Source organism: Nelumbo lutea, chromosome 5 (genome assembly GCF_056320005.1).
Source record: "Nelumbo lutea isolate HS-2025 chromosome 5, American lotus-T2T, whole genome shotgun sequence".
Taxonomy (NCBI): domain Eukaryota; kingdom Viridiplantae; phylum Streptophyta; class Magnoliopsida; order Proteales; family Nelumbonaceae; genus Nelumbo; species Nelumbo lutea.
In genome coordinates, this window is record NC_142688.1 from 9,181,997 (window position 1) to 9,196,789 (window position 14,793).

The 14,793-nt window shown below is 39.2% G+C and overlaps 2 protein-coding genes across 8 annotated transcripts in view; both read left to right on the top strand.

Annotated features, from left to right (window-relative positions):
- Positions 1-415: 415 nt before the first annotated feature.
- LOC148850215 (putative cyclin-A3-1) lies at positions 416-3,445 on the top strand. The gene is made up of 8 exons (XM_088946064.1): positions 416-1,128; positions 1,429-1,661; positions 1,846-1,921; positions 2,036-2,112; positions 2,276-2,309; positions 2,451-2,600; positions 2,685-2,819; positions 2,912-3,445. The coding sequence occupies exons 1-8, from the start codon at positions 733-735 to the stop codon at positions 2,981-2,983; spliced, it is 1,173 nt and encodes a 390-aa protein (XP_088802190.1). The 5' UTR covers positions 416-732; the 3' UTR covers positions 2,984-3,445.
- Positions 3,446-6,065: 2,620 nt separating this feature from the next.
- Positions 6,066-14,793, top strand: part of LOC148850216 (TIP41-like protein) — a 31,666-nt gene continuing 22,938 nt past the window's right edge. For 6 of the 7 annotated variants that reach the window (XM_088946070.1, XM_088946066.1, XM_088946071.1 and 3 more), the window contains exons 1-3: positions 6,067-6,512; positions 6,582-6,767; positions 14,688-14,778. In XM_088946070.1, the coding sequence (XP_088802196.1) occupies positions 6,373-6,512; positions 6,582-6,767; positions 14,688-14,778 (417 nt within the window). In that variant the 5' untranslated portion in view covers positions 6,067-6,372. Of the gene's footprint in view, positions 6,513-6,581; positions 6,768-14,687; positions 14,779-14,793 lie in introns of all 7 variants that reach the window. The other variant, XM_088946069.1, reaches the window with a different exon arrangement.

A 14,793-nucleotide genomic window follows, 5' to 3' on the forward strand; every position in this document is an offset into this window, starting at 1 on the left:
TGCTCTTGAGATCTCAAATTGGTAATGTATCTTCGAGACAAGTCAGTAGACTTGCTTGGCGAGTCGCCAATAAATTACTACAACTCAGCCCGATCAAAGTGGAGGTCAGCTTGCACGAGATGCTTTAAGTTGACTTGTTAAATTGATTTACTTACTTAGTGCCAAGGTGTCGCTTGAAGGCCATACAATGCAATGTAATTCGGAGGACCAAATTACCACTCATCACAATCTATATTCAATTAATAGTAAAAAACAAAAAAGTTATAAAATAAAATATATATATTATAAAAGTTTTCGAATATTCATATCGGATGTCAGATCCATGCTCGACGTTGTTATGGATGTTTTAGACGGACATCCAATGGAGAGGCCACACGAAGATTAATAAAGCACTGAATATTCATACCTCCTATTCGAGAAATCAATTCGAAATACACGAAACGAAAGGCGGAAAAGAGCCCGCCGAGCCTCCCTCCTCTCATGAGCCCCATCGAGGCCCGCGAAGCGGTTTTGTGATCTTTTCGTCCAAATTCCGAAATTCGGAATTTCAAATTTTGAACATGAACAGTCAACGAAATTTATGTCCCGAAACCCCAACAAAAAAAAAAGAAAGAAGCCCGAAACGGTCGTAGAAACCGCGCAAGTAAATTTTTGAAACGACAGAAATGGCGGCATCGACGTGCTGATTCTATCTGCGTGAATTCAGTACAAAGGTCCTCTCAGTTATCCCAAATGAATTCGCCCTTCTCTCTATCGTTCTCTACTACTCTTCGCACTTGCCAAGCTCTAATTCTAACACTAAGCTCAAGTCGCCCGACGACCATGGCCGACCAGGAGAACTGCATGCGCATCACCCGCGCAGCGAAGAAAAGGGCCGCCGCTGCTATGGCCGCAGCACAGTCTATTCAACTTCCTGCGAACAAGAAGCGAGTTATTCTTGGAGAGCTCACGAACTTGTCGAACGTTGTATCCGTTCAGACTTCGGGGCTTGAACGCCGGAAGTCCAAAGGTAGATTGAAGAAGAAGGAACAGAAACCGGTGGTGCCGGACATTGACACGGATTCTGATGACCCCCAAATGTGTGCTCATTATGCGTATGATATATATGAATATCTTCGCACCATGGAGGTAAGATAGGGTCTCGGCTGCGTTTTTGGAGATTGAGTTGACATTTTCAGTCCTGGGTTTTGATTGTTATCTCATCTGGGAGGTTGGATTGTTGTTGTTTTAAGTAATCAGACTGAGGGTTTCGGTCTTACATTTCCATTTAACTCTATCGATGTTATTTGGATATGGGTTTCAAAACTTTAGCTTGATTTGGGGGACGAGTACTCCAGGTTGGATCTAGGGGTTTCAGTTTATTCATTTCTGACCAATTGGGATTTGATATGGTTTCTGCAAATTCACACGAAATGTTTTCTATTTTAGATGGAAGAAAAAAGGAGGCCATTGCCCGACTACATTGAGAAAATTCAGAAGGACATTACAGCCAATATGCGAGGGATTCTGGTGGATTGGTTGGTTGAGGTTGCAGAGGAATACAAGCTAGTGCCCGACACCCTTTATCTCACAGTCTCCTACATTGACAGATTTCTATCATCGCATGCTCTTAATAGGCAGAGGCTACAGCTTTTGGGCGTTTCTTGCATGCTAATTGCCTCGTAAGCACGTTAGACTTCATTTTTTTAAACATTTCTTATCATCAGTTATTGATGGCTAATGTTTTCTCTTAAATGATAATCCACTTTATTTTCGGCTTACTCTTGTTTCCTTCTTTTATCTGACTACTAAATGGGGTGGTTCTGATTCTCATACTATTTATCCTTCTCTTGGTTGGTGATATAGGAAGTACGAAGAAATCAGTCCTCCACATGTAGAAGATTTTTGTTATATAACAGATAACACTTACACCAAGGAAGAGGTGCTGCTCTTTTTTTTTTTGTCTCCCTTTTATATGTTTTAGATCTGCTTCCTTTTTTTTCGTTCAATCTTGCATCTTACTAAAGTTTGTGAGTGGCTTGTAATTGCATCGTAGGTGGTGAAGATGGAGTCAGATGTACTCAATCTTCTGAAGTTTGAGATGGGCAATCCCACGATCAAGACTTTTCTCAGGTAGAAACACTGCTAATATTCTCTTTTAATTTGTTTTCCTCTTTCGTTTCTAGAAAAAATCTCAACCACTTCACAAGAGGCCTGTGGAAAAGCTCAGCTATGTGTTATTATTTGTTATGTCAATGCACTGATTGTAGTTCTCTCTTTTTTGGTCGGCTTGCAGAAGATTTGCAAGGGCTGCTCAAGAGGATAAAAAAGTAAGGAAGTTTTGATTGTCTTTTTTTTTTTTTTTTTTTTTTTTAAATTTTCCTGATTGGCTCTTTTTGCTTTGGTGTTTCTATTCTACAGCATATGAGTTCTAATTATGGTTTATGCTTTGTTTGGTTATTTCTCTGCAGTTTCCGAATTTGCAATTGGAGTTCTTGGGGTGTTATCTAGCAGAATTAAGCTTGCTGGATTGTAGTTGTCTACGGTTCTTGCCATCACTTGTTGCTGCTTCAGTTGTATTTCTTTCAAGATTCACAATCCAACCAAAGATGCACCCTTGGGTAGTAGCTCGGCCATACACCTTTTTTATTTGCTGTGTTGTTACTTTGTCGTAGAAAATTAATAAATATGTACACATTTTACAGAACTCAACCCTGCAACATTATTCGGGTTATAAACCTTCAGATCTAAAGGATTGTGTCATTGCTATACAAGATTTGCAATTGAATAGAAGAGGAGGTTCTTTAATAGCAGTTAAAGATAAATACAAGCAACATAAGGTATGCCTTCTCTTACCCTTTGGTAATGGTTTCCTGGTGGTGGCCATCTCTTGAGGAAGAGATCTGATTCTATTTTGATGCACTGTGAACAGTTCAAATGTGTAGCTGCATTGTCTTCTCCTCCAGAGATTCCTACTCACTACTTTGAAGACATCAAAGAGTAAACAAAAGATATGGTTCTTGAGTCTGGTTTGATGACTTGTAAGATGTAATATACTTTGGTGCCGGGAAAAAGAATTCTTGAAGACTATTTGTTCAACCTGGCATTTTTTGGTCTTCTCCTGCCCATTTGGTCAAATGCTGAAGTGCTTTAAATGGGTTGATGGCCTAGAGATGGTGAGATCTCTTGAACTCATGAGATCTAAAGCTGCAAAAATATCTTCTGGAATGCACTTCCTCAAACAGAAACTCTTGATTAAGTTAGTATTAGTTGGTAGATCATGTTGATACACATTGATACTTTGTATCTTCTTGTTAGTCCTTTATTAGAAATTTTAGGATCGTGAATTTGTAACCACGAATCTTTCTATTTTTTCATTTGTTTTCCTTGTTCTGACATTCACATGTAAGAGCACAAAGTTCTAAATCTTTTCTTGGTAAAGAATTTTTTATACCATCTTACATAACTTTTCTTGGTTTTTTAGTTGGTAATTTTCTCGTGTTTGCCAAGGAAATCATTAAGTTGCGGATTGGTTCCAATTGCGTTATTGTATATCTTTAGTAGTGATTATTGGGACCGAGCTACCCCCACCTTCTGTAGATCCTCTTGCTTTATCAAAAAAAAAAAAAAAGATCAGAAGAATCTGAGTGATAATATAGTATATGTTTGGCATTGATGATGCTGATACAACATTGTTTTCTGCCGATGTGTGGGTTGGAGCTTGGAAGCACTGTTTTCTTGGAAAATTGTGTTTTTTTTTTGTTTGGAAACATTGCTGCCATGTATGATGTTTTTTGGAGCAACAACACTTTTGGTACCATTGTTCCATGTTTGTTTTTAACATTGGTACCCATTATAGGAAGTTCATGTCATTGCTACATCATGCCTTCATTGGCAGCAACTGGTTTCAATTTGGGAAAATGTCAAATTCTGTGGTGCTCCAAACTATGTTTTCTTGATTTTTAAGGTGTGGCTTGGAGCACCATTTTTTATGGAAAAACGTTCCAAACAAATAGTTTTTTCTTGGAGTATTGTTTTTTCCAACATGATGTTGATGTGTCACCATTTTCTAGAGTAATGGCATTGATGCCAAACAGATGTGTAGTCATACATGATGAATCTTAGTTAATCTTCTTACCTCCCCACATGGGGATTAGGTCTGACCTAACTTGTTTTAGATCTCACCTAGACAACCACCATTGGTATTCCTCGAATAAAGCCCATAAGTGATTGGAATTTCATGTGTTCATGCAAATTATTAATCTTGAGTTCCTCTAGATCTTATCAGACAGCTTTCACGTTGAGAAAACTTTGGCTGTTCATCTGCTCTTTGGTAAGTTTTTCTTGGGAAACACTTATCCAAATAAGTGCATTTACCCATGTTCTTTTATTTCTCAGGTAAATAAGATAATGACCATTTTAGTCATAAAAATCTATTATTAAAATGGGTATTTTTGTCCCACTTATGATATAGGTAAGTGATACCTAGGAAAATAAACTTTCCTTGGTTCCCACATTAATCTGAAAAATGAACATGTAATTCTTGGTTAATGGGGGAACCAAAATCCTATTGACTAACTTTCTCCTCTCTTAAAATCCAAAAAAAGAATGGCCCCTTAATAGTGGATGTTAAAGTAGGTGTTTGGTATTGATGCTATTGCTGCATGGGCCGTTTTTTAGAAAACATCAATGGTTTTGTTTGGTAATAACTTTTTTCAGCATTAGTCTACATTATCCAAGGTTCAAGATGATGTCACATTGATGCCATGTCATTGCACTATTGGCATCAATAGTCTATTTTTGGAAAAAAAACATTGAATTTGATATTTCTTCCAACCATACTTTTTTCGATTTTCAAGGCATGGCTTGGAACAATGTTTTTTTTTTATAAAAACAATGCCAAAGAGGCAAACACTACCAAAGCATCTCGTTTCATTGTTTTTAAAGGTCATTTGCTTTAATACTCGCTATACTATGTATTTATTAAAATTTAGCCTATAGTTTTATATATTATTAAAACACCCCATAGTTTATAATTATAAAAACAATTTTATGAATCAGTTGTATTTCCATATAGATCCAAGGTTTTTTATTTCAAATATGCCCATAAAAGTTGTCATATCAATATAATCCATTCTTTTTCCAAACAAAGATATAAGGGTAAATTATAAATAGGTATCTTATACTTTGGGGGTAGTGATTGATAATTTAAGTACCTTGGGTTCATCTGTTATAATTTAAAAAATACATGATAAGGGTATTTTTGATATTATATAATGTTTAACTAATAGAATACTAGTGAATGAACCCAACTATCTATTTTTGAGAATTTACTCAAGTGTTGCAATTGACCTAAAAGATCATATGGCAATTTCCATGTCCACAAAACAAATGATTCATAATGGAAGATCAATTAAATAAAACATATGCAAACTATAAAGAGTATTTTAGTAATATACAAGCTATAGCGCAGGTTTAAGTAAATGAGTTAAATTATACGGGTGTCTAAATAAATGACCCTATTTTTAAATTTTCAAAGCACGAGAGACGTGGTTTTATTATCCACCGTAAAAGGATGGTTTCTCTTTTAAAAGAACAGTCTTTTCCTGTGTAAACGTGTCATGCAGGAATAACCCTATTGACAGCTCAAACTGGATAGCCAAATCTTTTTTTTTCCATTGCCCTGGCTGTCGTATCGCCGGACAAACCAGTGAACCACTTTTGCTTCAAAATTATTTTAGCGCTGTGCTAAAAGCCTAAAACAACAAAGGCCTCGTTTGGCACTTTTTTTGGGCAGTATTTTGGCGATTTATAAGCCGAGAAGACCAAAAATCAATTTATTTCTATTTAGCACGCGAAATATCTTGCCACAAAAGATAGGGCATCGAAAAAATGCAGGAAGTTCATTTTGAGCTGATTTCGCTTGTCTTTCAAGTTTTAATTTTACATGAAAAAATCCAAAACAATGCATGAAAATATGCATGTTTATCAAACGAAATTCAGACTGTTCAAATCTTGTGACAAAGCTGAATGCGTCTATTGATTATCAAAATTACATATTATAAAATCACTTGTCAAACGGGCCCGAAATCAATGCCATGTATTAGATAGCCCCCGCCTTGAATTAGATAATGCGTCTTGATGGCCCCGCCTTGAATAAGATGTAACGCCATGGTTACGAGTATGGGCTATAAAAGCCTAAAACCATGTCGGAGCAATAGCAAGAGTATCAGCGAAGAAGAATCCCGTAACCGTAATAGAGAAGAAAAAAAATAGAAAATAGGAAAACACCCAAAAGAAAGAACAAAGAAAGGCCAGGGCAGAGGAGGGAAGAAAGAACAATTTTGCGATAGAGCAGAGCTACGATTCTAAGGCCCTGAGTTCCGAACGACGATGGACATTGAGGTCGACGAGAACGAACTGAAGGCTGCTGGTGCCGAGGTACTGCCCGATGGACGGCGCGGAGTGCGCATCCATGGCTGGGAGATTGAGTCACGTAAGCGGCCCATTCTCAACTCCATCAACCTTCACCGGTAATTTTTCATCTCTCTCTCTCTCTCTCTCTTCATCCGTATATGCTTTATTTACGGATATGTCTGCAGGTGGGAACAGAAGCTTCAGACAACCCACTTACCGGAGATGGTTTTTGGAGAGAGTTGTCTTGTTCTTTACCACGCGAATAGTCGCGTTAAGATTCATTTTAATGCGTTTGACGCTCTCATTGGATGGAAGCAAGAAGCTTTACCACCAGTTGAAGTCCTTGCAGCAGCAAAGTGGAAATTCAGAAGGTGTTGTGGATATGTGCATATTTCTTCCTTTTGGATCACATCTTAGTTGGAATCATGCATTGCTATATGACCAAAAGCTGTATGCATGTAAATGAAAATCAGTGTAATAAAAAAGGACAATGGCTAATTCTTGATTCCATCATGTTATAAGAGGGGAGGGGAAAAATATCAGGAGGTTTACATATTTTGCAAACTTCGCATCCTCATTTTTTTTCCTCTCAATGAGGATAATGAATTTTTTTTTTCCATAGGCTCAGTTTGGAAGGAGTACACAACTACACATACAAATATGTACAATACAAATACATACAAAATAATACAAAATACAAGGTTTTGCGCTCTACACATTTGTATTTGTACTTCTTCCAAATGGAGCCATAAAGACAATATTCATTGATATTCCAGCATTATGTATCAACCTCTCTTAAATCTACTAAAACTCAGTAGACACATGTAAGGGTTCTATTGGACTATTTGTTGATATAGATTTTACGGATCCAATGAGTTAAGTCCCAGGGAACCTCCCAAAAGACGTTTCCTATTAGGTCTACTAAAACCTAATCCAAATTGAATAAAAAACCATGGTGGACCTACATACTTGGATGGCACACCCTAGTTATGCTTCTTTTTTTTTGATCAATATACCCTAGTTATGCATCTAGTCAAGAGTCAAACTTCTATTTTTTTTTTTTTTTGATGAGAATACTTGTTGAACCAATGCACAAAATCTATCCACTTTTTGATTCTTCTACTTTTGCCTGGCCTAAAAAGATAGGAAGGACTATGTGGAGGTGTGCTAGAGCAGCTTTCTTATGGACCACTTGGGATGAAAGGAATGCAGGAATTTTCCAAGAAAAGGAGAGAAGATTACAAGATATAAAGGATTGTGTGCTAAATAGAGTAATTCATTGGTTGGAAACTTTGGAGAGTTTCAATCAATTTTCCTATGATGATCTGTTGAGGAATTGGTCTACCGTGGCAAGGTGCTCTTTCAAAAAGGAAAAAGGTATGGGTGAGTTGGACATCGCCTCCTAAAGGTTATTTAAAACTAAATTTTGATGGAAGCAATCAAGGTAATCCAGGCCCATCTGGAATAGGTGGTGTATTGAAAAATGAGGCGACGAATATTCTATCCTTTTTCTCGAGCCTGTTGGAGTTGAGGACTCTACAAGGGTTGAGTTGCTAGCAGCTATTCAAGGAGTACAGATTGCAAACCAGCTGGCGTGGATTGGAGTCTCTTCTGATTGAAGGGGATTCCAAGGTTGAAGGACTCAGAATCTGTTACTTGCTGCTATAGGAACGAAATCAAGAAATTCAAGTGGCTTACACAGAATATGAATATAAGAATACAGTGGGTGGGAAGATCAGAAAATGCATTGGGTGATTGTTTAGCCAAGCAAGGGATAAATAGGGAACATTTGTTTTGGGCTCAGTTGTGATTTGATTTATGTATTAACTTCTGTATTTGGAGAGGACACAGCTCGCGTCTCTCCTAGGGATGCTTGTATTGTTTTGATCTTTTGAATTAATTTATTCCTCATTATAAAAAAAGCACAAAATCTAGCTTGTGTATGTGCATAGGATGGCACTCTTTTGCTTCTCTGGCTGACCTGAAATCTGAAAGTAGGTGGTAGATTCATAGGATAGAACTGGTACATATCCAGGCAAATCAAACGGTTGGATAAAAAAGATGCACACTCTTGAATAGAACTCAAACCTGGAACTGGATATTATTGTGGAAGCAATCAAACCACCAACTTCTTGTTTACACTTCTTTGACATGGAAGTGAATTAATTGCATTTGCATCAGTATGTGATTTAAGTAATAATATCTTGAGAACATGAAGACCATTGATAACCCATGAAGTAAAGCAAGCCATAGCCATGGATATTACTTTTGTTCTACCTAACAACACAGGCTCCTTATAGTGATCCTGGCATTGGCAAAACCTTTTTGAAAATGATAAGCCAAATTACCCTAACCAATGGCTGTCTGCTCCCACGTTGTTATGTATCTCTTCATTTTCTGCTTTCCCTTTCCACAATGGTATTTCAACACGGATTTGGTCCTTGTAGAGATACTAGGATCCTGGTCAAATTTCAAAGGCCAACCACATGGTTTAGGTCTGTTAGCGTAGGGGTATTTTTGTCTTTATTACCTTGATTGATGTTGCTGATCTGTAATGTTGTGTTGAAACACGTGCTCTTAACTTATGTAAGGGCACATAGGTCTTTTCAGTCATGTTTTAATAATAATATAAATACTTACTGGCCGATTGGGAGAAGTCAGGTTGACTTTTTCAGTTCGAACCAGAATTCTCTCTTCTCTCTTTATCTCTTTCTCTCTTTCTCTCTTTCTTTATCACTTTTTCTTCTTCTACATAACCGAACTCAGTCAGGCCGAACTCTAATGCAGACCTGAATTATAACATGGTATCAGAGCTAGGTTAAATCTGCCTAGATTTCTGCTTGCCTAGGGTTCATTCTCTGCGCACCCTATCTAGGGTTTTCCCTTTTTTTTTTTTTTTCTGTGTTCGATTGGAGATAAGGGAAATGGCTGAAAAGGAGTGATCACCCTCTTCCCTTGGGGGTCTCTATGCCTCCAATCATGTCATATGTGGTCGGTTGCTGTGATTTTTGAGATCGCCCTCTCCTAGTAGAGGAAGAATAGAGGGCCGAATTGTGTGGGCAGTGGCTGTTGTGTGTGGACTGTTCTCCTGCTCGCATGGGTGTTATTTCAGTGATAAGGTAAGAGATTTCAGTGCATGATATCTGTTATGGATTAAATAGGAGGTGTGTTTCAGACCATTTGCTAGGGTTTTGGCCAGTAAGAGCTAGGGTTTATGCTGGTTTCTTTGTGCATTTTGAAGGAAGAGATATGATCATATAGTGGTGAGATTTCGGGTAGTTGTAGGAGTAGGGTTTGTGGTGTGAGCACACTTTTCAGCAACAACAAGTGCTGAAATCAGCGTGAAAGGTGTGATCTAGGTTTTGTGGTGTAAAGAGCACACATTCCAGCAACAATTAGTGCTGCTATCAGTGTGACAGGTGTGACCTAGTGGTGTGTAGTGTGCAGAATTGGTGATAACATAATGGGAGACAATAATGATTATAAACCTAGTGTGATGGTGCCTACAAACTACCTGAATGTTTAGATGACCTCCATTAAGTTAAATGGAGAGAATTATGTGCCTTGGGCTAAATCCGTTGAAGTTTTTCTGAAGGCAAAGAAGAAGGTAAAACACATCAGAGAGGAGAAACCCTCATCTGACTCTCACGAGTATGAAGACTGGGAGCAAGAGGACGCTCAGATCATCACATGGTTGTGGAACAGTATGGAACCTGGGGTTAGTGTGAACTTCATGTTCCTTGATACCGCCAAAGATGTGTGGGACCATGCGAAGAAATTGTATTCGGGGCAGGATAATACAATCATAGTTTATCAGCTTTATTAATAGTACTTTAATCTGCAACAGGGCAATTAGAGTCTTGAGGAGTACTATGCCAACATGAGGAACATACGTAATGAGTTGAATGTCTATCATCCTCTCACTTCTGATGTCAAGATTCAGCAATAATAAAGAGAGCAGCTTGATGTGACTAGATTTTTGGTGGGACTAAAGTCTGAATATGAACCAGTACGGGCTCAAATATTAGGGGGATCAACTCTTCCGTCCCTAGAAGAGGTATTTGCTTGACTTCGGAGGATTTCTATCAGATCTACTGAGAACTCTAATATCTCAGATAGATCTGCCATTGCTGCATCGAGAGGCTGTGGTGGTAGAGGTGGAGCTCGGGGAGCTCAGTCTGGCCGTGGTGGTGGTAGTGGTTCTGCATATGGCCGAAGTGGCAATGGTGGGTCTACTCATAATCGTGGTGGTGGTCGTACTGGGAGCAGAGATTCAGGGGGAGCCCGTGGTAGAGGACGTAGCTCAGGCCTGAGGAAGTGCACTCATTGTGGTATGGATGGACATACCATCAACTATTGTTATGATCTACATGGTCCTCCCTCAACCTGGGCCAATCATGCCGCAACCGGTGACTCAAGTTCCAGCTTTAGACAGGAGAATCATTCATCTGATCAGTTGCCTCCTACATCCACAGATGATCCCATGAATGACCCCATGAATGACCCCATGATGAATATGAGAAGTTTATCCAATCATAGCAGAACGCGGCGAATTCTGCTCACTCAGGTATGGCTTGTCTGGCATCTACACCCAATCCCTGGATCATTGACTCTGGAGCCTTCGATCACATGACTGGAACTCTAGGTGTGTTTTCCTCCTTATCTCATTGCTCAACATCAATCAAGGTATAATGGATACAAATATTTTGTCATTTTCGTGGATGATTTTTCAAGGATGACGTGGCTCTATTTAATGAAAGAAAGAAGTGAATTGTTTACCATTTTTCAAAAATTTTATGCTAAAATTCGTAACCAATTTGGTACCCACATCAAAGTTTTTTCGTTCTGATAATGGCCGTGAATATTTATCCTCATCATTTCAGGAATACCTGGACCAACACGGTATTATACAAAGACCTCGTGTACCTACACCCCATAACAAAACGGGGTGGCTGAGAGAAAGAATCGCCATCTCCTTGAAACAACAAGATCCCTAATGCATCACATGCATGTTCCCAAACCATTTTGGAGTGATGTAGTGCTTACCTCTTGTTTTCTGATTAATCGGATGCCCACGTTCATCCTTGATGGTTAGTCTCCGTTTCAGGTCTTGTTTCCCACTTTGTCTCCGTTCCCTCTTACGCCGAGAGTTTTTGGGTGTGTCTGTTTTGTCCATAATCTGGGTCCCGAGAACGACAAGTTTGATGCCCGTTCTCTCAAGTGCATCTTCCTTGGCTATTCTCGGACCCAGAAAGGGTATAGGTGTTACCATCCTGGTTCTCGACGATCCTTTGTGTGTGCTGATGTCAGTTTCTTTGAGTCTACTCCGTTCTTTTTGGGGTCTGGTGATGCTTTTTCCTCCTCATCACCTCTTCCTCTTCCACTTCCCGTTGTCGATCCTTCTCCCTTTGTTCCAGTCGTGACCAAATCCTTGCCTCCGGTGCCACCACCTGTTGAACGCCCACCTATCCGTCATGTGTATACACATCGTCCATGTGCACCAGCTACTACTCCTCCGGTTACATCTCCGTCGATGGATCGGGCACCAGAACCCCACTTAGCATATGAGATTGATTTACCCATTGCTTTGCGGAAAGGTAAACGTATTTGCACCCTTCATCCCATTTCTAGTTATGTTTCTCTTACTCACATTTCCGCTTCCCATCGCCAGTTTGTTACCTTGTTATCCTCAGTTATTGTTCCTAAAGATGTCCAGGAAGCCCTTGCCTCTTTAGGGTGGTGCCATGCCATGGAAGAAGAACTCTCAGCCCTTTATCATAATCATACTTGGGACCTCACTGTTCTTCCTCCTGGGAAGCAAGCTGTTGGTTGTAAATGGGTTTATACGGTTAAGTATCTGCCTGATGGTAGTGTTGAACGCCTGAAAGCGCGATTAGTTGCAAAAGGGTACTCCCAAACCTATGGCATTGACTACACAAGGACCTTCTCACCGGTTGCTAAGATAGGGTCAGTTCGTGTTGTGATCTCTCTTGCAGCCATGTATGAGTTGACACTATATCAGTTTGATATTAAGAATGCCTTTTTGCATGGTGACTTACTCGAGGAGGTCTACATGGAGCAACCTCCAGGGTTTGTTGCTCAGGGGGAGGATGGTAAAGTGTGCAGAATAAGGAAGGCTATATATGGGTTTAAACAGTCTCCTCGAGCATGGTTTGGTAGGTTCAGTGAGGTGGTAAAGAAGTTTGGCATGAAACAGTGCAAAGTTGACCATTCTGTATTTAGTCATGACTCTCCGGGAGGAAAAATACTGTTGGTGGTGTATGTAGATGATATTGTTATTACTGAGAATGATAACATTGGTATTGACAGGCTGAAGACTTATCTGCAGGATCAATTTCAAACAAAGGATCTGGGTAAATTGAAATACTTCTTGGGGATAGAGGTAGCGAGATCCAAGTATGGGATTAACCTGTGTCCGAGGAAGTATGTGCTTGATTTGCTGGAAGAAACATGCTTGTTGGGTGCCAAACCAGCTGAAACACCCACGGACACAAATACCAAGCTAAGCAGTGATATGGGTGAAGTGTTTGAAGACCCTGGTAGATATCGACAACTTGTGGGCAAACTGAACTACCTAACCATTACCAGACCAGACATCTCATTTGTAGTTAGTGTGGTAAGCCAGTTCATGCAAAAACCTCTGATTCCTCATTGGAATGCGGTTCTGAGAATTGTGAAGTATCTAAAAGGGGCCCCGGGTCGCGATCTGATATACAAGAGTGGGGGAAAACTTGAAATAGAAGGGTATTCTGATGCTGATTGGGCCGGTTCTATGTCTGATAGGCGGTCTACTACAGACTATTGCACGTTTCTGGGAGGTAACTTGGTGACATGGAAAAGTAAGAAGCAGACGGTTGTGGCAAGAAGTAGTGCAAAAGTAGAATATAGGGCTATGGCGCACACCGCTTGTGAATTATTGTGGCTAAGGAACCTTCTACAGGAAGTAGGGTACACCATTAACACTCCAATGAAGCTCTATTGTGATAATCAGGCTGCAGTTCATATCTCCTCTAATCCAGTGTTTCATGAAAGAACCAAGCACATTGAGGTTGACTGTCACTTTGTGAGGGAGAAGGTGCTGAATGGAGAACTAGACACTACACATGTTAATACAGGAAATCAGTGGGCTGACTTATTTACAAAAGACTTGAGTTGGGGAAGAATGGACTAGATATGTAACAAGCTGGTGAGTATATATCATATACTCACCAGCTTGAGGGGGAGTGTTAGCGTAGGGGTATTTCTATCTTTATACCTTGATTGATGTTGCTGATCTGTAATGTTGTGTTGAAACATGTGCTCTTAACTTATGTAAGGGCACATAGGTCTTTTCAGTCATGTTTTAATAATAATATAAATACTTACTGGCCGACTGGGAGAAGTCGGGTTGACTCTTTCAGTTCGAACCAGAATTCTCTCTTCTCTCTTTCTCTCTTTCTCTCTTTCTTTATCACTTTTTCTTCTTCTACATAACCGAACTCAGTTAGGCCGAACTCTAAGGCAGACCTGAATTATAACAAGGTCAATGGAACCACTGCACCTCAATTACTTCTGTGGTAATACATACGTGTTACTTGTAGTTCTCTTCTAAGTTGAGAAAAGAATTAGTAGCTTTGTCTGCCTTGTATAATCTGCACTTTAGAGGCAAATCAAACCCTTTAAAGTTCAAACATCTTTATTGCTTTGAAACACATGGATATTTCTAAGGAACTGATTTGGCACATCCCATTTTTGACAAACTAGGCAAATCCCTAGTGAAAAGACAAAGAAACCATTGTTTTTGTGATAAAAGTCAAAAACATGGGGCGTGCTTTAGTCTTTTCAAACGTATGCTTCTTGTCTCATAATTATGGGCGTGTCCCCTTGACCAAAAAAGGGATGTACCTAAGTTCTGTTTGTTTGGAATGCAATTTCATTTGTACTAGTAAAAATGGATAGGAGTGCAAATGAGAATTTTGCAAATTTTGGTTTGTTTTTGCCTCAGCTTTTAAATTATTTTGCTTTAGTTTTCATTTTACTTCATATGCATTGCAAACAAACAAAATAAAGTGAAACCTATAACAAAATTAAATGCAAATTGGACTCTAACTCATTTGCACTTCCATACTTTTGCTCCAATGCAAATGAAATTGCAGTGGAAACAAACAAGGCCTAAATGATTTCCTTATTTCTATTGTTATTGATTATCATTATATTAGATTGTTCAAATCCTGTTCCCCTCATGGAAAGAATTGAGTATCCAATCTCACATATTATTCATGGATTTGCAGTAAACCTTTCCAGCAGGTTATACTTGATTATGACTATACTTTCACAACTCCATATTGTGGAAGTGAGATGATTGACATAAACCTGGAGAAGGTGAGAGACAAGACA